The sequence below is a fragment of the Neopsephotus bourkii genome, unplaced genomic scaffold (assembly GCF_033783945.1).
Source record: "Neopsephotus bourkii isolate Nb327-2 ecotype Australia unplaced genomic scaffold, CSIRO-AGI_Nbou_v1 NB_1423, whole genome shotgun sequence".
NCBI lineage: Eukaryota > Metazoa > Chordata > Aves > Psittaciformes > Psittacidae > Neopsephotus > Neopsephotus bourkii.
Window position 1 is genome coordinate 4,012,376 of NW_026901900.1, and position 27,448 is coordinate 4,039,823.

General features: G+C 44.5%; 1 protein-coding gene across 1 annotated transcript in view; it reads right to left on the reverse strand.

Annotated features, from left to right (window-relative positions):
* Window positions 1–1,612: 1,612 nt before the first annotated feature.
* The window catches only part of CCDC3 (coiled-coil domain containing 3), a 39,120-nt gene continuing 13,284 nt past the window's right edge, over window positions 1,613–27,448 (reverse strand). The window contains exon 3 of the mRNA XM_061368122.1: window positions 1,613–3,911. Coding sequence (XP_061224106.1) covers window positions 3,636–3,911 — 276 coding nt within the window. The 3' untranslated portion in view covers window positions 1,613–3,635. The remainder of the gene's footprint in view (window positions 3,912–27,448) is intronic.

Below are 27,448 nucleotides of genomic sequence, written 5' to 3' on the forward strand. Positions count from 1 at the left end.
ACTTAGCAGTGTAATTACGGTCTCTAGCCCTTTCCAAACAATTTCTACCACTTCAGCTCCATTCTTTATTGCAGCTAAGTGTTGAGGCAATGTCTTTATAGAATATGATGCAACCTCTCTCTCATCACGATACTAGATTGATTCAATTTATTGACTAATTTACCACTAATTGTATACAATGATTATAGCTGGCTGGTGCCAGCTCAGAGCATCTCCTTTTGTGTGAAAAGATAGGGCTGTTTTTCTTTTCTCCCTTTAATATCTTTTTACATTACCTACATTGCATCTCACCTGTTTTTGTTGTCAGTCACTCACCCAGCATCACACAGCTAAGTCTACTCGTTGTTACTCTTCATACCTTTTTGCTCTCTGTCCTTGCAATTTATCACTATTCATTTTGCTCTTTCTCCTTGTCATCCTCCAGATCCATGAGGAAAAACTGATTCAGCCATTGGAGCATCCCTGAATTCCTACACAATGAACACAGCTGCCAAAACCCCTCCCCTTGCTTCTGGTTCTGGCTTTATCTGCTCTGGGAACCCCTAGCACTGGCCCTGCAGACATTCTGGCAGCCTTCAAACTCCTGGTGTGTTTGCAGAAGCAGACGTTATTGATTTGTACAGCATCTTTAACTTTTCATGGGACGCTGCCACATTTGGTGCTGCTTCTAACCAATTGCTTTCCTCATCTATACACTTCTGATTTCTTTTGCTGTTGTTTTTCTTTTATTTCTATGCCATCCTTTGCCAACCTATCCAGCTATGCCAACCTCCTCTGCATTTCTGCACCCCAGTCTCTCCCATGTAGCTCTTCAAAAGGAACATATTCCACCATGCCTTTCACACTCATTTGGCAAATGGCAAGAGATTTTGCCCTTTTAGTGGGATTCCAGATTAGCAGGTCCCTGAAGCCGATGCAGAGTGAGTCTAAACATTAGAGTCTGTGCCAGGCCCTATGTGGCATGTACCAACCTGAATGGGTGCAACCAAATTCCAGTTCCCATTCCTGTTTCCTGTCCATACTGCCTCCCTGGTCACTCTGTGGATACTGCCACCAGCGAGAGGCAGGCAGTGGTGACACTTTAATAGCATTTTTATTTGGGCTTGGCATCATCCCCTGTTCCTTGTGGAGAGGGTTAACTGGTGATCTGGCCTGACTGCTAGTCCTTATCTCTGGGAATGATCCAAACCCAAGGAATGAAAGGAAAAAACTCACAAGAAAACTATTTTTTGGGTTTGTACCCAAAGGCGACATTTTGGGTTGTTTGAACTTTGCTTTTGGGTTGTTTTGTTCCCTTTGCAAATAACAAAACTCTTACAGAAGTGACAAGGAGAACAAGCTGGTTTACTTTTTTCAAGCTAGAGAAAGGGAGAAATAGGGAGAAAATCCCAATCTTTTCATCAAGAGACAGAAGAATCAGCCAGAAGTAAAGGATTTTCAACACTCTGTGTGGAAAATCTGTAAGAATAGCAAAGGTAAGGCTATATTAACTATACTTCCTCAGCTTTATACAAGCATTTATAAAACATGAATGAATACCAGAGGAGAACATTCTTATTAACAAAAAAGAATTCAAACACAAGCTTTTAATATCAATATCAGGAAAAAAAACAGTTCATTTATTTAAACAGCAGTTCGGAAATAAGAACCAATCAAACAAAAAAGTAGTTACTTTCCTATGGATTTGGATTTTGGAGTTAAAATCTCTGATGGCTCCTAGGGAAGCCTTAGGTCTGTAGTAATTGTCAGGAAACAGCATTGCTGACTGCAGCACAAACCAACTCGAATTGTGCTGATCTGGTAGGCGAAGACTTTGAAACCAGGGGAGCTTATGGAGGAGTCAGAATCCTAAGAAATGCCAATATTATTTCAAGGGAGGGTGTGGAGAAAGCTCTATTTCCAAAAGGAGTGAAACTGGAAGGTAATTAAACTGAGCAGCATCCTAGAAGCCAACACAAGGCTTAACTTCTGAGTTCAGCTTGGACTGAAGCTCATGGCTAAAAGCTGATACGGGCTTTTTCCTAGTGCAGGGAGAGTTAAAGCGTGGTCTAGCAGGGATGTGGCCTGGATATATTCTAATCTTGAGTGCTGAGACATAGCAGGTAGACCATGCAGTGGTCTGGGAAGTGTGGAGAGTTAGGATCAGAGTGCTGGTTTGCGCACTGTTATTGCTGAGGACCTCATCTGTGTGTTGAAGATCATCTGCATCAGCCCTCCTTGTATGAATCAGGTTTAACTCTGGTGTTTTGTCAGTGTTGCCAAGGGCTGAGGAAGCAGCCCCTGAAGTATATCTGCACTTGTGTCTCATGCTTGGAGTAAGAAAAAATACTTTGAGAAAGGAAGAAAACTACAAAAACTCTTCTGTCTTTCTCTCCTTATGGGGCCTTGTTATGAAAGAAAGTTGGTTGAGTAACAAGACCCAAGACATGCTCTGGTACATTAACACAGCTAAAAATATTAGCCACAGATACTGATTCCTTAATCTATGCTACTTGAGCAAAAGCCAATTTGTAAATGTTGAATAAAGGATGTGATGAACTTCTGTTTTAACGAGATAACCAAGAAATGGGATTTGCTTCATATCTTAAGAACTTAGACTATATCAGATGTGTAATAAAAATATTTTCTATAGGTTTTTAAAATATATACATATATAAACTACCTTAATTTTTAATGCCCTGTCAATATTGATGTGATCTCTACAGTATCTAAGTGTAACTAAGTGAGGCTGCCCAGCAACCTCCAATATACCTCAGTGATTACAAAACTTGAAGCCTTGACCACACTGTAATGAAACCTGCTTGAAAATGGGATCTGTAACTGCCTGCTGGTCCTGATCCCCCAAGCACTAATAGTTAGGCTAAGTCCACTCCTGATTGTTGGAGCTGGATTAGATCCTAGAAACAATCTCAAAATGATGTGTTTCCAACCCTTGTTGGCTGGGCAATGATAAAGGCACCTGACGGAGTTACTGAGACCCTTGAGGCACTTCCTGGTAAAATAAAAAAATACAGATATTTCTATTTAGAATACCTAGGGACATCTATAAGCATCTTAAGACAATTTGGGCACATCTATACTTCATTTTGGAGAGAGGCCCAAACTGACTGTATCCCAGACATGGCCTTTGCTCAGACACTGGGTGTAGAATTTAGTCAAGCTTAAGCATGGTTGAGACCTTGGGCATGATGATGGAGCAAAGAGCATTCATGTCTGCATTCTTCCCACAGCATCTATATCCATATATCCCCTGGCTTTGCTTAGCCAGCCCATGTGAGCAGTTGGCAAGAAGAGCTCCTGCAAATGGAGTGCCTGCAATGGCCCATAGGGCCCATGCCACCTTCATCAAAAACAACCTGAATCTGGTGACAGAGGTGGAAGGGGGTGAGGTTGAAGAAGCACACATTTCTGTCTGGTCCACTGAGGACAGCGAGGACGCAGGGTTTGGGCTGTGCCATCAACACACAGCCAAATCCAGTTTGTATTCTTGTTTAATCTAGCTCTGTGTCTAAAGCAAGTTCAGATCTGTTTCCCATGCAAGGTTTGAAGTGGTGTAGACAAGGTATGAGGACCAGATCCTGACCTAATGCAGGCAAAATTCGCCATTACTATTGGCCTGAGCACTCACTCTTGCATTATACTTTAAGGTAGGTAGCATGAGAGTTCTCCTGCTTCAGAGAGTTAATATAGGGGATTTGACCACCGGCAGAGGAAAGTTTCTCACTGAGCTTCCGGTTCATCTGCTCCATGTGCCTGGTGTTTTTCCTGGCTTGCCGGAGAGACCTCTTGACTTTCTTCACCCGATCCCGCAGCTGCTTGTTCCTCTTCTCCAGCGTCGCCACTTTCTGCTGCAGCTTCTTCACTCTGTCCTCCTCCTCAAACAGGGCTTTCTGCACTGAGGAGCACATGAGCTGAGGGGACAGGAGAAACAACACAAAAATAAGTGAGCTTCACTCAAAAGCTTATTAAAGCATGGGGTTCCTTGAAACACCCCGCAGTTCTACAGAAGCAGAATGCTTTTTATGGAAGTTCTATACTATTTTCATACCTTTTTTAGTAAAATCCTCTCACTTCTATACTCAGAAAAGACCCCAAATTGCTGATTTTAATGACACTAATGATCCACAATTACTTTTATGAGCTGTTTTGACAGACCTGTCCAGCCCACTACATTGCATTTCTGATATGAAATGAGTTCAGGCCAAGGGGTGTCACTTTTGGAAAACTCTAGGTTTGATTCAGCTTAGCAGCCCTTCAGAAACCCCAGATTTTGATGCAAGCCTGCCCTTTGTTCTTTACATCAACATGTGAAATAGGGACAGCACCCACAAAATACACGCTGCTTGGGTTTGCTTTTTCAAGAACTGAGTTATCTTAAATATCTCATTATATGGGCTTCTTTCACATAAAACCCTAAAGGGTAAATTCTCAGCTGTCTCTAGAAGCATTTAAGACCCCATAACTTTAATAGAATTGACTTTTTGAGGGGGTCATTGGCTGAAAACTGCCCCTCGCATTCTGCCTCCTTCCAGCGTACTGCAATATTGCCCCCAGGAGGGACATCAAGCTCTTGATGTCTGCTCATGCCTTTGGCAGGCAAGAAAAAAAGCAAGCTTCAAAGCTGCTGCACCCAAGACATCACTAGAAGAGCAGCTCACAGGGCACCTTCAAATTCACTGCATTGCATTGTGGTCCAAATGTAAAACATCTGTTCTTCCTCTACTAACTCATCCTAGGATGAGTCTGTCTCAGCTACATGTGACTGCCATGTTCACAGTCTCCTGTTTCTGACTTGCTTCCCGTTTGTATGTCCAGCTATAGGAATGGGATGAGAAATACCAGCTACAAAGGCTGATGGCTAGTTTCAGTGCAAAGGAGTTGTGCTCCTGATGGACAGTGTGACTTGGGATGGGATTCAGCTGCCTCCTCTTAAGCAGCTAAAAGTGAGACTTGTGTCTGGGCTCCTCTCTTGTGGTTTCCCCCGTAATGTCTGCAGGGAGAGACACCCTTCAAGCAGGTGGAATCAAGTGGGAGGAATCCCTGAACACAACTCTCTCTTTTCACTGGCTACGAAGGCACCAAGTTCCATGGGCCACATTTTGCAAGCAGGAAAAGAGAAGCCACCAACAAAATCTATTTCTGCCTGGGGTGATGTCCCTCTTTCCTTCTTTTCCTATGAAAATCATCCTGAGATATTTTATTGTGCAAGTGGGACTTTCAGCTAATTCCTGCACTGGTACAATGTGAGGAGAGGCAGAGTCTTCTGCTGCATTTATCTCCTATATACATCTAGATTATTGTGTGTGTGTGTGTCAAGCACTCCTGGAGCCTGGATGGGCTTTCTCTGGCAGAACATTTGGAACAGACAGGGAATCTAAATAAACAAGTAAATCCTCACTGTGATGATGAAGGATTACATGTTTCTTTCCATCTTGCTTTGTAGTATTTTCAACAGCTGAAAGTAGGGGAGGGAGCCCGCTTTGATGAATAACATTTCATTTGCTTTGGAAACCCCCAGCAGCTGAAAGCCCTGGCCAGTCAATACGAACACAGCAACTGCTTCCAGTCCCCATGAGCCCTTGTTTCTGGTGCAGAAACACTGCAGTGCTCTGCTAACAGGCAAATGCTTGCTCTGACCATCCTCTCATAAGGGTTCTTTTATAAATACATACAAGGGAGGCTGGGAGCTCACAGATAGAGGGCCAGGAATTGCACTGAAGAGGAGGGAGTTTGGTTTTGATGCCAGCTCATTCCAAGTGCTGTTTGAAAACAGCCAGCACATCTTGGCTTTTGTGTTTGCCAAACCCTTGCAAAACTTGAAGCAGAACACTTCTTGAATTTAAATCCCTGCAAAGGAGAGCACTGAGTTAGGAAAAGACTTTTGCTGGGAAGACAGGAGGTGGAAACGCTACTTCATGAGGTATTTCTTGCCTTTTCCATTGATGCAGTGATAGGCATGGCATATAACATAGTCCAATGCAGAGGAGCAAACAATTCACACAGCTGAAGCGTGAGGTTGTGTGAACTTAACCACATCTCATCTGTCTGAGCTCACTGGTAGGGGAATGGCAATACCTGATGGCAGACACCAGGAATGGCATTAGCCTCATCCCACAGGCACTCCCAAACTTTCTGAGGTTAGTCATCTGTCAGCAGAGGTAATCCAGCTCTACAGAGCCACTCAGAAACTTCTCAAACACCACCAAAAGCTAACCAGCTCACTGGCTTTTGCACTCCCTCTCCATTCTGAAACCAACCATTTAGAGCTTAAATTGTCTGGATATACCCAGAGAGATGACTGAAGCAACAGAGTTATAAAACACTGGGGTACTGTTGGACAGGCACAGCTTTGTTTACCAACAGGGTAGGTGATAGAAGAGCACAGCTTGATAGCTGGATGCCTGCCTACAATCACAGGACTACCAGCTGAAAAATAAACTCTTTGCTCCTTCTACATGGGGAAAAATAACAAGGTGGAGTCCTCACATTCTCACACACTGGTCACAAACAGCAATTGTCACAGGGCTCTGCAGTGGGGATGATGTTTAAACAAGGGTGCTATCCTACCCTTGCTCTTACTGCTAAGGCTGTGGTTCACATGGGTGCAACCAAGGCGCTGAGAACTGTGCAACTGCAATAGCTAGGAGCGCAGCTCAGACAGTTTAACTAATCCAGCTGCTGAACACATAGGTGAGAAGTTAACCAGCCCTTGGTCCATGTTGCTATTTGAATACCTGTTGTTTACAGCCAGATGAGATATCCTGGCATTGCACAATCTTCCCTATGGAGCCTATCTACAGAAAAGAATTTCACACCCCATTTTAGCTGGTATCATGCATCCAGAATTGTGCACAGTTCGCGCTGATGACCATTCAGAGCAAACCTTAGTCCAAAGGCATTTCTGGGTCTGGCCTGTGCTGTTGTTCCCCATCATAGCTTGACACAACAGGTACACTAAAAGGTGGTGGTGTTGGGGCAGTTTATGCAATGTTTAAGGGACAATGAAATCTCTATCCAGCAAGGTAGGTCACCAAGGAGCCAGTTCCAATTAGTGCCACTGAAGGAAAGGAGCTCACAACTCCTATTCCCACATGGTATCAATAGCAGCAGTTAAGCAATGGCATACATGCCCCCAGACCTGGGAAACAAGGAGAAGGAGCAGGAAATAGCTCCTGAGAAAAACTAATGGGTTATTTTTCTAGGTTTCCTTTAAGCTATGTTCTCTAATGCCCCACAGTTCAGTAGAGTTGTTTGTTGTGGAGATCTCTCTCTGCACCTCTGCTTGTTTCAGTTCCGCAGTTATGTTAGCAAGGCCTCATCAGCAGTAGTTAACGTGAGTCCAGAGCATTATGAGGAGATGTCACAAGAAGGGTAGCACAAGAAACATACAGAGCCTTACGATTTATCCCAGACAGCCTACAGCTGTGAAACTACAAATTAAATATATCTGAGTATTTGTCTGAAACGTCCTGTCACAAATATACCCGGGTTTGAGTTTCACCACATCTAGATGATTTACAAGATCTGTCCATCTGCCAAACAAATCAGCACTGTAACAAATAAAACTGATTTTTGGAGCATCACATTACAGGCATGTGAACCCTTTACCAAACACCCTGAATTGACATATAAATATACAATTGCCTGATTGACAGACACATACATCTGCCTTCTAGAAGCTTCATTTGAATGGGACAGTGGCTAGGAAAGGCATGATGGCAGTGTTCATCCACCATGAATTGTCCTTAAATGGCTGAAGTTAGTGTTACAGAGCTCAAATAATTCAAAACCCAGCAGTGGCACCCAAGTCTTGCCATTCATCTACTAAAGTGAGAGGAGCTGAGTTCCAGCTAGCTCCTCATGCATGTTCCCTTGGGTCAGCACTGCTAAAAAGCACTGGAGCTCCACTACCTAAAAGTCTTTCACTTCAGGTATCGTAAGAATACCTTTCACATCAGACAGTCTTTTTAGACGTTTAGATATAGGGTGTCATCAGGCAAGATGACTGTAGGAATGTCTTTGAATGTGTGACAATAAGACTGATCTCTGCATGGACATGATGTGGGTTTAGAAGACCTGGGCATGGGTCATTGTGTTTTTGCCCTCAGATCTTCTTGATGATTCCTGCACTGGAGCAGTGTGTAGCCAGGATGCTCCTTTAACATTCTAGACTGAGCATTGCCCATGTGCAACCTATTGGAAACATCTGGTGGAAGAAACAAATCTGGAAACACTGCAGGTTGGGAAGCACAGGTTCTGCTGAGCCTCCTTTGCACTGCATCCCAGCGAGCTCACCCCATCCCCACACTACTCTCCTCTTGCCTTTCCCTGCTATAAATCTGCTCTGCAGCAAAGGCAAAAACTGCATTTGCTGTATGTTGACTTGCTGCTCTGTGCTTTACTGCTGTTCAACTTATATAAAACATCTTAAACCAAAACCTTATGCAGCATGAAGTGCGTACCTCCAGCTCTGTTTGTCTCTGCACTGCAATAATTCATGAACTCTCTCTCAAGGGGCTCAGTAGCCAAACATAGCTCTTTATTTTTCTTTAACTCCATCAGGACTCATTTTCCTAAGGGCTCTGAGCTGCTGGGGAAGCTCATAAGGGCACATACAGAATGTTCACCTCTCCTGGCCAGGGTGGTTAACTTTGAGCATATTCCCTTGCCATAGCCACATTTCAGATCCTAAGCATCACTTCCTCCTTCTGTTCAACCCCTTTGAGCAGGCTACATGGGCATGAGCATTCAGATAGAAAGATGGACAGTGTGGCAAAGGATAGCAGGAAGGGTCTGGCAGCAAAGGGCACTGGAGATGAGCTGGGATTTCACCCTGGGACTTTGTATGAATCACCAGGATATGTAAGAATAGAGAGAGCATTGATTGCAGCTGTTCTTATCTTACCTTACTGAATGCTGGGTCAGCATTTGCCATGGGAGGTGTAGGGCTTGTGGCCTCCACTTCATTTGAGATACTAGAGATAGAGACTTTTGCCAGGCCTCACCCCCCCCCCCCAAGTTGTCTCAGCACTTTTCTTCCCATTTCACTGCTCTCTAAAAGCAGATTTTCACTTTAAATTCCTAAGGTGCAGCCAGTCAAGGCAAATCATTTCACCTTTCCCAACCATCACTGGGGAGGAATGGACACATCCAAGGGGAGATTTCTTGCCTACCTTAGACACCTGCCTCAGGTGGACCACTTCAGGGGACACATCTCCGTTGCATCACTAGCTCAGACTAAGATGGATCCCACCCTGAGTCCCACAAAATGTTATCTGGCTTCTCTATCTACCTGGGGCAGGTTGCAAGGGCAGCATACAGATACTGTCCTTGGAGTTTGGAGAACCTTGCCCTGGAAACACCCAAAGCCATGTCCATGGGCAATCATGAGTCTTTAAAAACAGCCTGGTTTGTTCCAGTCTACATCAAACCACTGCTTGGAGGAAAACCATCCCAAGAATCATTGGAGGGCTTGCCAGGGGCAGCTCTTGGACAGCCTCTTGGCAGGTCTCTTGGGTGATACTTGGCACTGACATCCCCATGAGTAGCTGAGAAGGGCCCACGTACCAGGAAGATGTGAATGGTGTTTACAAGCTGTGACATAAGGTCTGAGTGCCAGCAGCTCCATCAAGGCACCAGCTCAGCACAGAGGATGGTTTAATCACAGGGAGGAGAGTTGCTCACAAGGAAAAACACAACCTATTCTTGTTCTTAAATTATGATCTTAACCTGAACAACAGATCTTTTAAGGAAAATATATTTCCCTGAGATTAAGTGCTTTGCAGATCTTCTCTGGCAAGTGTCTGGATTGTTGGTGGCTCTCATCTGCAGTGGGTGTTGCAGGCACCCATTTCAAAACCCTACCCTTTGCCTTTGAACTCCCAGCCCTTGCACCTCTGTTCCCAGGCTGAGGTGGTTTTATGGAACACAGGGGGATTAGGAGGCACTTGAGGGCTAATGAAGCCATGAATGTACCTAGAGAGAGGTTCCTGGCCCCCAAACCATGTCTATAGCTTGTGCTGTGTCATTGGTTTCCCCAGACACTTTGAAATGCTGCTGAGGGGGGGGATGCAAAGACACCACAGGACAGTCACAGATAATCATCTGCCAAGACTGGGGATGGAGGTGGAAATACGTCTCCAGACTCATCACTGCCAGTACCCAGGAAGGGATCAACACCTTATTCCCTATACTTGCAAAGCAAAAAAGGCGATGGTTTAACAAGAATAGAAACCACACCATCAAGAAGGCAGGAAAGAGAAAAAACAAAAGGTGTAGGATATGAGCCAGGCTGCCTACCACAGGCACCTCTCTTGTGCCAAGTGAGCAGATAAGTCAGTCCTGACAGTAAATCCCTAAACTCCCTGCCCAGGCAGTGGGAGACAGAAGGTCTCCAGGAAGAGAAAAATAAATCAAGATAGAACCTCACTCTGGGGCATCTCCAAGTCCCTTTCCACTCCTCGCTGACCACGCAGGCAGCAAGGGAGGCACACCAAGAGCCAGTCGGCTGCTTTTCCCGTCACTCCGAGGCGGAGGGGCTCTGCTCTCGCCTTGTTTCCTTTGAAAGCGTTCCTCCGAGCGATTCGCCCAAGATGCCACAGGAATGTGGTGGTGGATCTGGGGGGGGGAGAGGCAGTCAAGTCTCGTGTCTAAGTGGTTTAGCAGGAGCAGCCGTCCTCCTCCTCGCCTGGCTCTATCCATGGAGCACTGGGCTCACTGCTCAGCTCCATAGCTTGTGCTTTCTTCATTCCCAAGAGCTTCCCTGGCTTAAGGCAGGGCAGTGTTTACCCTTTGAGATGGGTCAGGGATGGTGGGAAGCAGAGGGTCTTACAGACATCACAGGGGTCTAGCCCCCAAGGACAGGCAGTGCCACCCTGCCAGCCTCTTCGCTGAGACCCATGTCACCCCACTGTGATTCCCTCCATCAGAAATACTCAGGGTGGCCAGTGAAATAATGAACTGCGGGCAGCACATGCCTCCATAGCATGCAAAAGCAGAGACAGCAGCCAGGACACTGTTTCTGTCTCTCCACCCCTGTTACAGGGGATATAGAGAGCTCACTGCAAAGGCAGATAGCTCATGGGTTTAGCAACACAGCTATCTGCAAGATGTAGATTGCAAATACAATCCAAGCATCAATATGATATAATACAATGCAGCCTCTGCTCTAGTTCCTTCTAGGTACCATGCATGGGTGGTAGATATTCCTGATACACCTCTGTCCTGTTCCTGGAGAGTGCATGGTGCAGGCAGATTGAGATTAAGCTGCTTGCTTATAGGCAAATGACACTTAAAGTGCACTACACGTCTCAACTATGCTGAGCTTAAAGGAAAACATTTTTAGTAAAGAAAAACAAAGCCTTTCCTCTGTTGCTAGAAGCAATTTAGGTGCTGGGAACAAAAGCAGGTTTAAGTCTACCTGACAAAACAGGCTTTTTGCTTTTTGCATTTTGCTCTGCCTGGATGCTGAAAATGACTGAGTTACACAGTTACAGCTTTTGCCTTTCCTTTTTTTACCCCCCTTTTTATTTGGTGCTCAGAGCTAGGGATGCAGCTGCAGCTGGGCTTCAAAAGTCTCTGTAAGGGGCTTTTCTTCTATAACACGTACAAAAAGCTTCCATTTCCACAGCTACCAAACTTTCCAAATCTTGCTATCCACTTTAATTTCCACCTCAGCTTTTTCCCCACCTCATGTTATTATCATCACAATAAAACTAATTAGGTCTGATATGCCTGCCTTAAGTTACTTTGCTGATATTCCTTACCTCAAGTGTATTGTACTCCAACCAGAGTTGCTGTGTGACCGTGTCTCCAAGCTAAACTTGTTTTAGTTGGCTTGTATTTCAATAGGATTAGGTCACTATTCCCCTCATACATACACACAGCAAATTAATTAAATACCAAGAAAAGGATAAAACCAGCAGGACCCTGAAACAGTGCATTGTGTCCTACCCTCTTAGTGATGGGAACACAGGGAAATGAGAAACTACTGATCAGAACAGCACGGCATCTTAAGCTTTGCTGCTGTTTATTGAAATGTCAGTGTAGACTTTTGAATGAGCTGACCTCTACTTTATGTTGTAACACCTCCCTGAACCTTCATTTAATGTAATGGTCCTGGTTAATAGACTGGATACACCCTATAGCAGGGTAGCAGTGCAGGAAATACAATACATTCAAATACACCATCCTTAGATTCAGCTGAAGTCGAAAAACAGCATCAGCTGGTGAGGAAACATATTTTTCTTTACCAATAGTAATTTATGTGAGAATAATATTACTTTAAACCAGGGTTATACCTGGTTTGAGGTGTTTAAGTGTGGTTTACTTCAGACTAATGTATGACAGCTTGGAGTTCCCTGGGGGTGGAACAGAGGTGGTTGTTGCTTTGGTGTTATATGGATGTCTGAGAGCTGAGGTTGGGATTAAACATAGCTGTTAGGGGTAAAAAAGTAACAGGTGGGAGAGCTGAGGTGTGGGAGTATGGGGAGGGGGCACATGGAAAAAGGGAAACAAGATTGATTAAGGGCTTAATGAATTCAAAACCTCCTGTGGGCAAGGCAGTGCCAGACCTGACTCCTCGACAGGTTCGGAGCTCAGTGCCCACATCTTGCCAAGAGGAGAAGGGAGGGACTGAGATTAGTAAATGTAAAATAAAATATGGTTTGAAAAAGCCTTTACTTCTCTGTCATCTCTAAGTCAAGATGAGCAAAGAGAGAAGCAGAGCAAATCCCAGCAGGCTGAGGGGGGGGGGGGGGGGGCATTGTCAAATGGCCACAGTGTGACTGCAATGCACATAAACCTGCTCTCAAGAAAACACAGAAACAGGGACATTCACTGTAAGTGGAGTCCCTATCTTCCCATGCCCCCAGCAAATTTATCATACCTAGGGGAAGTTTTCTGCACAAGAGGAGAATCCACGCTGAGAAAGGCAAATGTTTGAAGTTAACGTAACATCTATAAAAGTCATGTTGCTCTATAAACCCCTCCGTTCTGAATGTCTTGGCTTTGTACTTCACATACACTGCTGCAGCTCAGCTGCCTTTACAAACAGATAGGATTTCCTTAGCTGCAGGCATGGCTGGAAGCACTGGGCATGCACTGCTGCTGCGCACAGCTTCTGGAGTTCAAAGAGCAAATGAAGGTGCCCTGGGGTAACCTGCTGTCCTTGGCTGCTGTGGCGTCTGCAGCTCCTCTGGGCATCCACAGAAACTGCTGGAGCCATTTTACCTCATTTATTAAGCCCACTTAGCTGCGGAAAAGCAGGGGGTGTGAAAAGGACATACTCAGACCTGCATCTACTTGTGTTCAGTGGGTTCTTCGGGGTTTTCTTTGCACCGCCCTGCTTAACGGATCTAACCTAGATCCTGGGTGGGAAACACTGGCTTTCTGGGCTCTTTCTACAGTCAATAGAGAGACAGAGATTCTTCTGAAAAGTGAGTCAGAGAAGCTAATTTAGAGCAGGGAACAGGTACTCAAACAGAGCTGAGCTGTATGGAAACAACCGGGACACTATGCTTAGGCACACAGCTGGAGACGCCCCTGCCATGGCAGGAGCAGGACAATAGGTTCTAATTAAGCCTTTCCTTGTAAGCAATAAGGGACCTGTGAAACCTTGAGTGTTTGTTCTCTGCTTTTATGAGACCCCACCTGGAGCACTGCATACAGTTCTGGTGTCCCCAGCATAAGGACATGGAGCTGTCAGAGCAAGTCCAGAGGAGGCCACGAGGATGGTCAAGGGCTGGAGCACCTCCCATATGAAGACAGGCTGAGAAAGTTGGGGCTGTTCAGCCTGGAGAAGAGAAGGCTGCGTGGAGACCTCATAGCAGCCTTCCAGTATCTGAAGGAGGCTACAAGGATGCTGGGGAAGGACTCTTCATCGGGGATTGTATTGACAGGACAAGGGGCAATGGGTTCAAACTGAAACAGGAGAGATTTAGGTTGGATATAAAGAAAAAATTCTTTACCATGGAGTGGTGAGGCACTGGAACAGGTTCCCCAAGGAAGCTGTGGCAGTTCAAGGCCAGGTTGGACACGGGGGCTTGGAGCAACCTGCTCTAGTGGAAAGTGTCCCTGCCTTAACAGGAGTGTGGAACTGAATGAGCTTTAAGGTCCCTTCCAACCCCAAACATTCTATGATTCTGAACTATGTCAGTGGCATTGAAATCAGACTGGATGAAGCACAGGGACTTGATGACGGGCATCTGTCTGAGCTGCTCTGCAAGCCCAGAGCAAAGAGGAAACCTCAGCAAGGAGCTGTTCGCTGTGCCCAGCGGAAGCAGCCTCAGCAGAGGTCAGTGAGCAAGCAGTGACAAACAGGCATAAGCACAGCAGAGGACCAGGTTAAGCCCTTATTCAAGCACGGAAATGCCACAGGTTGCCACAGCAGTGAAGTGGAAAAGCTTTGTCAGGTTGAAGAACCAAAGACAAAAGGGGTGGAACAACAAACATCTGTGATCTGCAGGCACTCTCTGGCTAATGTCAGGAACCAACGAGGCAAAATGCCCAAGAGACTAATCAGCAGCTCTGAAAAATAAGCTCCAAGCACTAACATCTGGCTGACGGGAGCTCACTGCTACTCACAGATATTCCTGTCCCACCAGGCAGCTCAGAGCAGCCTGTCCACAACTCCAGCCACTGGGTAGGCTGTAAATCCTAAAAGGGCCCTGGACCACCCTGGATGCAATAAATGGGCAACAGGCTACTCTGAGCATGGCAGAGTTTGGCAATGACCAGTCTTCAAAGTGCAGAGATGTGGTATTTAAGGACCACCCTCCTGCTTGCCTGTGCTCAAATGGCCCCAAGCATTCAGAGCATTAATGGCTGTTTCCATAGAATCAAAAGCTGCAGTTTCACTCAAGTACAATCCCTCAGGTAGGGTGCTGTTCCTGAGCCAGGATTTCAATTCTCAGTAGAAATTTTGGGTCAGTGAAATACAGTTATGTTTGAAATTCAGCAGCATATTTAATGGCCAAAGTCTCTCTCTGCTGCTTTGCTCTGCTTCATATAGACTCAGAAGCATCAGAAACTCCTGTCGCATCCTGCACAACTTAAAGTGTTATACAGAGAAAAGCTTTACATACAGGACTGGTTACAATGTCCATGGAAAATAAGGTCTTAAGGTAAGGGTAACTCAGGTCTCCCCATACACACAACGCTGGAGCCCTCTTTTCAGCTCAGTTTTGGGGAAAGGAGGATTGCATCCATAGCTACACTGGATAAAATGCCCACGGGGCTGACGGATGTCCTGTGGCAAACTCTTCCCTGCAAGCATCTAAATTATAGAGCACACACTCCACTGCTGGTTAATGTTACAATGGTGGCTCTCAACTGTTAAATCCTAAGTTAATAATTGTGTTGGAGCAAGATAATTACATAGCAAATGCCACACCACCACACAGCGAGCACATAGCAATACCTCTGAGCTACAATTACAGTCATGCACTGCTTTGGGTTTTGGCTCTTTTCTGAATAACTGCCCCATGATTTGCAAAATCTTGTAAAATCCTGCTGTTATGTGCACTTACCTGTAAAATCTGCTGTTGTTTCTGGCAAAATATTTAGGTAAAGGTACCAAACAGATCTCCTGTTAAGTTTCTGTTACTGTTTGTATATGTGCGTGCATACAAGGGCTTTAAATCTGATTAGGACATTAGTTTGCTCTATGTGTCCATAGTTCTGTGGATGCTCATTTTGCTTCTCTCACGTTTCCGTGACACAGAACTTATCTATGCTTTCACCAGCTTTGTATTGCATCACTGGAGCAATAGCAAGAGCCAGGCTCTGGACAGCTCCGAAGAGCAGATGATCTGCATCGCCCTAGTGCTCCTGCAGTAGCAGTCACAGTATCATAGAATCATAGAATGGTTTGGGTTGGAAAGGGCCTTAAGATCATCCAGTTCCAACCTGCTGCCATGAACAGGGACACCTCACACTAGGCCATGTTGCCCAAGGCTCTGTCCAGTCTGGCCTTGAACACTACCAGGGATGGAGCTTTTACCATTTCTCTGGGCACCCTGTGGCAGTGCCTCACCACCCTCACAGTAAAGAATTTCTTCCTTATATCTAACCTGAACTTCCCCAGTTCAAGTTTAAACCCATCACACCTTGTTGTATTACTACAGTCCCTGATGAAGAGTCTTTCTCTAGCAACCTTATAGGCCCTCTTCAGATCCACACCATGCACCATCCATGCAACCCCACAAGAATTGCCTAAAATCATACCAATAAAGACAAAAATAACCCCAAAAGCCACCGTGAGGAAGCCAGGAGCTGGCCTCCAGTCTAGTTCCTTAACTAGGGCACTTGCCTTGTCTTTTGGCAATGGTTATTTTGGAAAAGCAAAATCACAATTATTTTGAGCTGTGTTATCTGCACAGCTTGTTCTCATTAAGCAACATGTGTACTTCACACCTAATCAAAGAGGGCCAGTAAAATGAGTGTCCTAATCAGAGGAAAGGAACTGGATGTTTCCACTACAGGCAGGGCAATAATCAGTTAGGGGAAAAGTAGTCCCAGTGAGAAGTATTTCTTTGTGCTTCAATTCCCTATCTCCAAAAATGAGGATTAAAGGACATCTGTGATTTGCAGAATTTCCTGAGCCATTGTAGTCCATACCAGAGAGGCCTATATTAAAAGTCTGGATAGTGTTGGGACAGGACCAATAGGGGAGCCAAGACCTATGGTCAGATACTTCATTCCCATGCAGAATGATCTCAGTGCCTCTCTGTGCACGCTCAAAGTATCAGCCCAAACCCAAGATTTTTCTATGAATGGTAGTGCTTGGCATTGCCTACGACTGCAGCCTTCTCTCTGGTGATTTGGAAACATATTTTCCAGTAAGGATCCTGGATAAACTGCCTGGCACTGGAGCACACTGGTTGTGCTTACAATAATGAGGGGTTTATTCAAGAAAAGTTTGTAATTTAAAAGTTGTATCTTTCTTTGTCACAGATCAAGGCATTGAAGTCCATAGGGAAAATCCTGGCTATGCAAATCCTTGGCTTAAATACATGAGCAGTGTCCAAGGGATTTCAGTGTGTGCTGTGTCACATTCATAGAGTCATAATCATTTAGGTTGGGAAAGACCTGTTCAAGTTCTTTTCATGGTTTTAAGTATGACCAAAGGGACAACTTCCAGCAACTGCCTTCACTGGGACATGGAAAATAAAACCAACCCTTCTTAAGGCATCATTCACCTATGGGGACAAATTGGGTGCGAGCAACAACATGCCAATGGTCACACCTTCTGTTCTTCTGGACCTAAGAGTCAGTAAACCAGCAGGGAAGGCAGCAGAAGAATACACAAGGAAGTTTTACAGGAAGGGATGGCAACATTTATTCCCACTCACCATCCAAGATAGGAATTATCGTGAGTTTGAGGTAATGTGGAAGAGCACAGCAAAAATATGGCACTAAGCATCTAGAGAGATTGGTAAAGACCTTTTCCTGCAGGTATTTGAGGCCTCTCACCATCAACCAGATATGATTTCTGGTTAATATATGTCAACTGCAACACAAACTCAGCTGGAAAGACTGGATGACCAGTTTGTTTAATCTGATTCCTATCCAGACTGATCTCTCAGTTCAGCCTCAGTCTGTTTAATCCTGTTAAGAAGTACATCACTGTACTGACATGCAGCGCCTACACTTTGCATGGAAGCCAGTGTTACCGTAAGACAATCAAACTGGTGATCTACACTGCTCCCTTAGGACACTTGTGAAGCATTTCAAGTGAAGAAACATAAAAAAATCATAAACCATTGCACATTTCAAGTGTTTTTTTCCTTCCATATTCTACCCACCCTAGAGATCCTGCCACTTACTAAATGTTTATTTAATCCCTTCCTAAAATAACCTTTTACCATTGAGAACTTTGCAAGTGTTTGGGAGAGGGAGGAGTTGTTTGCTGTTTTGACGGAAGGAGAGAAACGGATTTATTTCCTGGCTGAGATTTATGCGTCAAATTTTAGCTCGCAGCCAGATTTTTTTTTAGCCGAGCTATAAAATCTGAAGATAATTCCAACTCTCCATCCTCAGTGATTTTTATGAAGCAATTCCTCATAAGTGTAAAATAGAAGGAGACTCCACACCATGTAAGTTTTCAATGGAAATGAGGAGATCCGTTTCTGCACAGAAGGGCAGGAACATATGTCAGTCTAAGCAGAGCTGACAGAAAGCAGAAACTCAGCCCCTGCTTACTAAAAACTGGTGAACACGTTAATGAGCCTGTGTCTCTTAAATGTTTTGGTTGCAAACTGAGAGCAAGGAAGAGGTTGCACTTGTCCATGGGAAAAATAAAGCTGAGTTTTGCTTGAGGCATCAGGGTTTTTTGCAAACTTAAGAGCAAATGCCTTGATGTGATACCTTAAAGATGCTCCTTGTCTGATGAGCCTGTTCAGTTTGATGTTGATCAGCTGGAAGGTGTTATGCTCATGTCTTCCAGCAAAAGTCACAGAAATCCCTCACTAAGCATGTGCAGTGTTGTACTGCTCCATCCCTTCTTTGCCATGCCAGACCCAGAGCAATGGTGACAGCCTGACCCATGACTGGTCAGTAAGGTGGCTGGAGCAGCTGCTTGTGGACTGGATCAAAGTGAAGAGCAAAGAATCAGCAGAGATGAGGAACTACGTGTGCCAGAAACCCACAGTGAGACTTGAGTGCCTGAAACTCAAAGTCTCAGTTGAGACACTATGAAAAGGCTGAGGCTTTGGCTACATCCACATCAGAAAATCAGTTGGAGCAAGAGGAACATACCTACACAATGAAGCTCTAGATGTGTTTGGGTGAGCACATATACAGGGAAAAGGGATCAAAAGGGCACACAAACAGGCACCTGGAGCAACTGGCTGAGTTTCCCCCAGTGGGAATCTACTCAGTGGGCTCCAAAACCTCTCTGTGAACTGAACCAACATTTGCCAAGCTAAACTATATGTCTCCTACTCACCAGGCTCATTCCCTGTCATGAAGGAGATTGCAGTGATTTGACACATCTTCTTGTTGACAAGCCTATGATGGCTGCTGTTCCCATAGGTGTTTTGTCTGAGCTCCGTGGCTTGGGAAGCCTTTAAACAGTAGACCTCACAACCATTGCACTGCATGCAGTACAACTGGTTTCACATTTGCCTCCCATCCTTCCTGATGTGCTGGATCCAGCCCTTGGAAGTCTGGGCATTGAGCTGGTGGGGGCCCCCCGCAGCTCAGCTAAGGATAGAAGGTGGTGATGAACATGCTGTGCTGCTCCAGGACTGTGTAATACAATTTCAACTCAGAAATAGCAGCTCCCCAAAGAGCCGTCTACTACCAGAGCTCAATATATTTCTCTCCCTGAAGTTTCACTATAAAGCTCAAGCAAAGAGGAGGGCTGGCTTGGCTCTAAAACAGCCCTCCTATTCCCCTCTACTTGACACACTGCAAATCCTTACTGGTGCTGACATCCACACTCTCCCAAACTCCCCCATTTTTTAAGAACACTTAAACCAACAACTGCTGGGAAAACACGGAGCCTGTGAAGCCACCTTGGCTGTGTTTTAATGCCTTCTGGAAAGATCCTAATGCAAGACAGACGTTCATGGTATGTTTGCACTTGTAACTAAGCACTGGCTACACTTGAGCTTGGCTGTAATGAGCTCTCCCCAGAATACCACACATGAAATACAGGCAAAGAGACAGGATAATTGTTCAGAGTTGCATGCGATGGAAAGTGGACATCTAGCAGCAAGAAGTCAAGTAGATACAAGGATTCCCATATTACCTCCCAGCTTTGCTGATGACTGTCGATGTCTTAGAGCCAGCTAAAAATTGTTCTGATACTCCAGTTCCGAAGTGAGTCCCTTGGGTACAATTATGAGATTGGAAGTGAACTGAATTTAGTAAAAGCCACAGATGTTCAGACTGACTAAAAAATGCCAAAAAAAAAAGAGTTTGCCCCAACCTTTTGCTTTATGTGAGGCACTGGAGAGTGACAGAGCAGAAGAGATGCTCTGCTATGGATTCAAGGAAATGAGTTGCCTACATGACCAGGTAGCAATTGGGATAAGGTGACAAAAAGCAGATCGTATATAATGTGATAACACCTAAAGAAACTGCCATTTGCCCAACAGCCACATCAGCTTACACATTCCTTTTGAAGTCAGTGGTGTCATTGCTGGGTAGGTGTAAACTCATGTCTTAGATCACTAATTTGAATACTTAAATTTAGTGAAGGCTATCAAAAATGCATGTCACATCCTTGTATACACCTTTGATTGCTGAGGGAATATTTCTCAGGTACTTCAAAGCTTAATTATTCAAAGACCTCTTCAGAAAATTAGACTAGAACTGATGCACATGTAACAATACTCAAGAAACAAGAAAATTATACAGGTAATCCAACAAGAACACCGGTTGATTCAGTTACTGGGCTTAACCCCAAAGTTCAGGCTCCTCCTTGTGTTTGACGACAGCCTTTTGCGTCTTTAGCCAGTCCCAAACCCAAGACTACTCCAGACAGTGGTAAGGATCTTCTAGGAACAATTCCCCTCAATGTTAATTTGCCAGGGGTCATATGCAGTTATATCTAATCAGTTCTGAGCTGAGTTTTGAATCTTAGATGGTAACACACTGGGTGCAGATGTGGATTGCCTGGGCTTTAAAAGTCCTGGTTAAGAAAACAATGAAGTTACAGTAATGGCCATGACAACGCATGTCTGTGACAACCACAGATGGGTTCTCTTCATCCTGCGTGTGTTACGCATTAAGCCACTATAGGCATTACAGCTCACGAACAGGTCCTACACACCATCTGTGAGGCTTGCAAAAGCTCAGAGGAAGAGGACATGACTCTGCTCAGCTCTGACAAATTACAATCAATTCACTGTTACAGATTTTCCATGTCTTCAAGAGCAATATGGTTTTACAGGGCACTTCCACTCCTTGTAGCCAGCAGAGTCAAAAGCTTCTTGAAGGCTACTTAAAAATCGATCTCCCTATTTCCATCAGCACCCATAAGAGTCCCCCATAGCAGCTGTGAGCAGGTTTTGTTCCAAATCCCTTTCAACAGCAGCTGGACACCTCTGAGTGAAGGGCTGCGCTGGCAGGACCAGTGTGATTCATCACCACATCCCCAGCTGATGGCAGGTCAGTGGTGGGCTGCAGATCTCGATCTGCTTCCTGCTCCTTTTTTATAGCTTCACAGTGTCAGCTGAGTTGAACCAGTTTTCTGGACACTTTCCCATTTCCTTAATACTTCAGCAAACAGCACTAAGAGTGAGAAAGGGCTCATAGCACATTTTTAAAGGAACCCAAGAACTCCTGGCTGTCACTGCTGTGATGGAGATGTATAGGCTCTTGCTTTCACCCAGTTTTTAAAGCTGCTGTACAGGATGTTTTATTGCATTTGATGGGGAGCTTTAAAAGGCTCTTGTTGTGAAGTGATTCTAGAAGACAGCTTCAACATGGCAATGCTTTTTCTCACCCTGGTTCTTCAGCTGTAGTCAAGCTTGATAAAATGGTGCCTTGGACAGTTTCTGACCTTGCTCTCAGGGCTGCTTCTTGTTCACTCCTGGAGTTCAGATTTACTTATAAGCATGGCTTTACAATGTTTCCTATGCACTACAGGGACAAAAATCCCTAAGGATGGGTTTTGGGGCAGGAACACTGGAGTTATTTGTGTATAGCCCCAAACCCCAAACCCTGAGTTTTCTGTTAGCCAAACTAGAAAATAAAATACTGAAAGTTCAGAACCAGTATGGGGCAATGTGGGCAACAAGAATCATTTCTGTTTAAAGCAGATTAGATCTGACTTCTTTTATCTAACTGTTGGAAGTCACCCTTTATGCTCACCAGATGACTTCAGCAGGTGCATATAATTCCTAGAAAAAAGATCCCTTTTTCAGTGATGGGTAGTCCATTGTCACCCCTGGCAAGCCAAAGATCAATGATCTTCTCCAGCTTAAAAACACCCTGTATTTAAGTAGGGTTATATGGATGTATTTTACTACCAGTTTCCAGTTGCAGGTCAAAACCCAAAGATTTAAGGCAAAACATTTCTTCTCTGATTTCCAAGTCAGGAAATCCTCGCTGTAATTGCAGCCTGCCAGGTAAGTCATGCTCCCACCCACACCACATCCAGGTGTTCAAGGAGGTCCTACTTTCCCCTCCAGAGAAACACAGTGGCCTCTAGCAATGGCTAATTAGCACTTTGCTGATCAACGAAGCGCCAAGGAGCGTTTGTTTCTATATCGTTGCTGACTCCATAACCACTCATTACATTTTTGTCGGGCTGCCAGGGGCCTCACGCACACCTGCACACTGCCCACACTGCTGTTAGGAAGAGATTTACAATAATTAATTGTAACATTCCTATCACACATCTCCCCACCCATTTCCAGCAGCAGCATGTAAGCCCAGAACGAGGCATGTCTAATTTCCCCTCCTTGTTAACCATGTTCACAGCACTAGGATAAAGTCGGTTCAGAGCACCTTCTGTTTGTGTCCTTTGAAGCTTTTATTTATTTTTTAACTCATATCTTTATTTAATCCTAGGTGAGGAATCAGACTTTCTTTTCTTCTTATTCTGTTCTCCTCTGGTTATTTGTTCATGCTTTCCTGACTAGTCTAGACAGCCCTACCACTTATGATTTTCCTGAGATGGACACCTTCCAAACTGCATGGCTCTCCTCCCACAGAATGTGGGCCAAGCTTCACAAAACCAAACCTCTTCCCATAGATCACCATTTCCCTGGCTAGCAATTAACTTCCAGAGCTGAAGACGTGGGAAATAAAGGCTGTGCAAAATACTCATTACTTCCAGGACAACTTCCCAGTTTCCAAAGACATCCAGTGTCCATGTAGCATCCACCAAGCTGCATCCCTCATGCTGATATTCCTACACCCTCTCTACTTCATGTTTATCTTTGTAACCTCCCAAGCTGCTCCTCTTTACTGGTCTTCATGCTGCCCTTCTGTGGGAAAGCAGAAAGCCCCACTGACATTTTTCTTCCCCCCTGATTTGTTTCTAATCTGGTTTGCATTTTAGTTTTCTTTCTTTCCCCCCCACCCCTGCACCATGTTACGGTTCTATGTTCTTCTCAGGTTTCACTTTCTCTCACAGGTTGCTGGCACTATTGACATCCATCTGCACTTAATCTTTTTGGGGTTAAGTCTTACACACAAATATTTGCTTTCCCTGTTGGCACTTCCAGCAGTCTAGGCAAAACCTTGAAATTTCCCTGTGGCAATAGCAGTGGGAGGTCCCAGACAGTCAGGAAAGGGCTTTTACTCCTCTTTTCTCATGGACCTGCACTGCAGAGCATTTGTGGTAGTTGATTCCCATCCAGGATAGGACAGAAACAACCTTCATTGAGGATCAGACATCAAGCACGGTCTTTAACCTTGGAGTCCTGTGTTAGGAGAGAATATAGGATAGAGGTCTACACAATCATAAGTGCCATGGAGGGATTAAATAAAGACTGACAGCATCTTCCAGCAGAAGAACTGGTGGTATCTGATGATATAGTTTGAACCAGGTTCAAGGCAATCAAAAAGTGCTAATTCTCAAGAGGAGGCTGGACAGCTTCATGGAAGATAAATCCACTGAAAGTCACCGAATATACAGAAGAACTCAATATATAGAAATTGCTTCACCACAAACAGTCCTTCACCTGAAAATACTGGAGGCTGGGAGAGAATCCAAAGAACCACCATACAGCATTACCACCTTCTTACACTCTTTCCTGGGTACCTGATGTAGATATCTGTTGGTTTGCTGTGGGTCTTGTAGGGTGAGGGGAGAATGCAGTCTCTTACTGTATGCAAAAATAGCAAGGGCTACTGGTTCATTTCAGTTCTCTCATAGCCAAGCTGGTGGCAAGGAACATTTCAGCTCTGAAGCTCACCTTTGCCTGGTACTCTCCTGGGTCACCAGCTAGCAAGTGCAGATGCTAGATGTCAGGCAACCTGATTTTCACATCGTGCTTGTTTTTCTCAGTCCACAGAATTTGTGTCCTTCCTCCTTATTTCATTCTCCTTTGACATTAATGGGAAACAGTTTATTTCCAGTTTTAGAAGGCAACCCTGTTTCCTGCCTCTTTCCTTTTCCAGAAGTGGAGAGCTCTCCACAAAAGCACATCTCCTCGATCTGGCATGCAGCAATTCTCTATGCAAACCCCCGAACAGAAGCAACATTGTAGTTGGCTTGGCTGGCATCTTTAGTTTCCTCCAGCCCGAAGTTCCTCACTTCCACCACTTACACAGATTTCACACTTCTTAGATCACAGGCACAAACTCAGGATGAGGGGAAAGTGAACTATATTTCTTAACACATGATTCCTTTTCCTTTAAAGTCACCAAGAGTTTCAGCAGAATTGGGATGAGCTGGAAGCACTTGGTGGACTTACTTTTAAGTAGACAATACAAAGCACAACATATTAAGCTATTCAATTGATTGCTTACTTGAATATATTTCGATTTCCATTTCAAACTTTTAAAAGCAAACCAGCACGTATCTTACACTACTTTTGTATCGCCAAATTGTATTCTCCACTTTTTACTCAGAAGACCACTATTTTGCACCAGTTCATGGCTTCTGATATTGAAGGACCTGTCAAAAGGACTCCTATACTCCACTCTGCCGTTGGCTGCAACACTTCAGAGCCTTGTATGCAATTAAATGCAGTATTTCCTCACACTTTGCAAGCAGTGCTGAAGTAGACAAGCTCCCTAACTTCTTTCAACTACTACTTAAAAAAATCCAACCAAGAATCCAATCCCAACCCAGAATATCTATACATAAAATGCATGGAACAATTATGTTCAGAGTCCCATCTAGAGTACATACTTGGAGACCAAACAGACAAAGCCCTGAAGTCAAAGCTGAAGTAATCCCAAAAGCACCATGTAAAAAGGTCATCTTACATGTGTTCCAACAGTATTGTCTGGATTAGAAAGCTTATTCCAATTATTACTGCAAGCTTTTGGTTCTAAGGCTTTCTATGGTCAGAAACATTGTTCCCTTTTGTTGGAGTATTGATAACATGTGTCTTTCTTTCTTCTTTCCTTCACACCATTTTGAAAAATGCTTTTAGTTTCATTTACACATCTCTCACCATTTCCTAAATCAGTCTTTAATTGACCACAAGCATGTAATAAAAAGGGGGCCAGGAGTTTTGGCATTTCAAAACGCAATGAATTACTTTAAAGCAATTTAGAATATTGGATTTAAATCCACAAAATAAAATACAATGTCTAACATGCATTCAGCAAATCCTATCCAAAAGGTTTTATAAGCTGGAAGATAAAGCTTCAAAATGCATCATAAGCTCCAGCCAAATTCAAGCCACCTGCTCCACACAGCAATAGATATGGAAGGAGGGCCCCAGGCAAACTGCAGTGCTTGTTTCAAGCTCTGGACTCTTCCAGAATCCACTGAATCTAAGCCCAGAACCTCTATATCCAGGAAAAACAAACAGTGAGACAGAGTCATAGTCATGGTCAAGGTGTTGTAGCAAAAAACATTCAGGACCACGAGTACAGGAAAGACATGGACCTGTTGGAGTGGGTCCAGAGGCCACAAAAATGTTCAGAAGGACGGAACTCCTCTGCTGTGAGGAAAGGGGCTTATAAAAAAGATGGGGGAAAATGTTTTAGCAGCACACGTAAAAACAGAGCAATGGGTAATGGTGTTAAACTAAAAAAGGGTAGATTTATTCTAGATATAAGGATATCTTTTATGATGAGGGTGGTGAAATGCCCAGAGAGGTGATAAATGCCCCATTCCTGGAAATATTCAATGTCAAGTTGCAGCCAGGTTTGAGCAACCCGATCTAGTTGAAGATGTCCCTGCTTGTTGCAGTCTTTGGCGTACATGGGCTTTAAAGGTCCCGTCCAACCCAAACCAGTCTGTGATTCTGATTCCCACCCTGGGGTGGAAATACCAGTGACATGCAGTCAGCTCATCTCTGAAATTTCTGGGCTTGAAGGTGAAAAAATAAATAACTTACTTAAGTTTTGTTCTTTAGTGGTTTTTCTTGTCACAAAAAAAGCATTTCAGTAGGCACACACTAACTGAAAGCACATTTCTAAGATGCTGAATAGGAGAATACCACACTTGAACAGCTTGGTGCTGGTGACTTCCTAGGGCAGGCAGAGATGAATCTCTCCTGAAAACACAAGACAAGTCTTGTCTATTCTGTTCCTGGGGTCCTAAATTGCTCTGAATCTTGTTTAGCTAGATTGAGAACCTGCCTCCCTTCCCTCCATCCTTTGTCTGTCTGTACGGCTGCCTGCAAGGACTGCCTGCAACTTTCCAAGATATAAAAAGAAAGAAGGAAAGAACATTCAATTCCTTTGGATCTGTAAAGGAAGAGACGAGATACTTCCCTTGATAAACACTGAGAGCAAACATGAACACTGCAACAGTCACGTTTCCAGCTCAGTATTTGTGTGGTTGAGACCAACCCTGGACACTGCCAATGCCTATGTTAATGTTTAAAGATACACGTGGGCTTAGGAGCAGGTTGGAGTACACAGCCCTGGGCAAGCCTGAGATCTCCACCCTTTCAGCACAGGGAATGCTGTAAGTATCACAGCAAATGCAATTACCAGAGAGTGATAAACAACACTTCGTTAGCAGGAACCACGGCAGACAGATGTTCCTGACAATGAGCAGGAACCAGAGGTAAATCCTGAAGTCTGGACATAAAACAGGCAGGCAAATGCCTCAGGGATGACTCCAGCCTGGGATTTTGGTTTTGGCCTTTCTCTGCCCTGATGCTGTGATGGAAGCAGCCTGCTCCTTCACATCCTCAACATCTGTAATTTTTTCTTCAGCAACGTCCATCCGTAAGGAGTCAGATGTGTTCCAGCAGCTCCAAAGTGCCACTGACTTGGAAGTGCCAGGACATTTCCCATATGTATTTCAGCTGCTTCTAGGCATGGGTTAAATATAGGAGGGTTTTCTCGCTGGATGTAGTTTTGAGCCATTTTTATTGAAGAGGGAAATATTTGAGCATAAAATATTATTTCCAGGACACGTTTAATCTACGGTTCCGCACCTTTGGGAAAAGAACCAAGAATCACATTTGTTACCCTGCCTTTTGAAATGGAGACTTAGGAAAACACAGGCTCAATTAGGATTTCAAGGGACAGATTGTGAAGTGTTCACTGAGCTCAGAAAAAACAAGCCTGAGCCTAAAACATGCAAAAGGGCAGAAACCAAATCACTGAGGGCAGTAACAACCCTTCCCTGGGGTCTTCTTAAAACTGCTCATTTCCAATCCACAGGCTTTTCCCAGCATCAGCATTCATGTCCAGCATAGCTATAACTGCCTGAAGAACCCAGGGAACTTGCAAGTGATCTTTAGAAGAATTCACCCCCAGGTTGTCCTTTTGAATTCAGCTGATGGAGGTGGGCTTTGGATGCTTTCTGGTACCTCCTGGAGCTGCTCAGCCACAGCATGGAGGATATAAA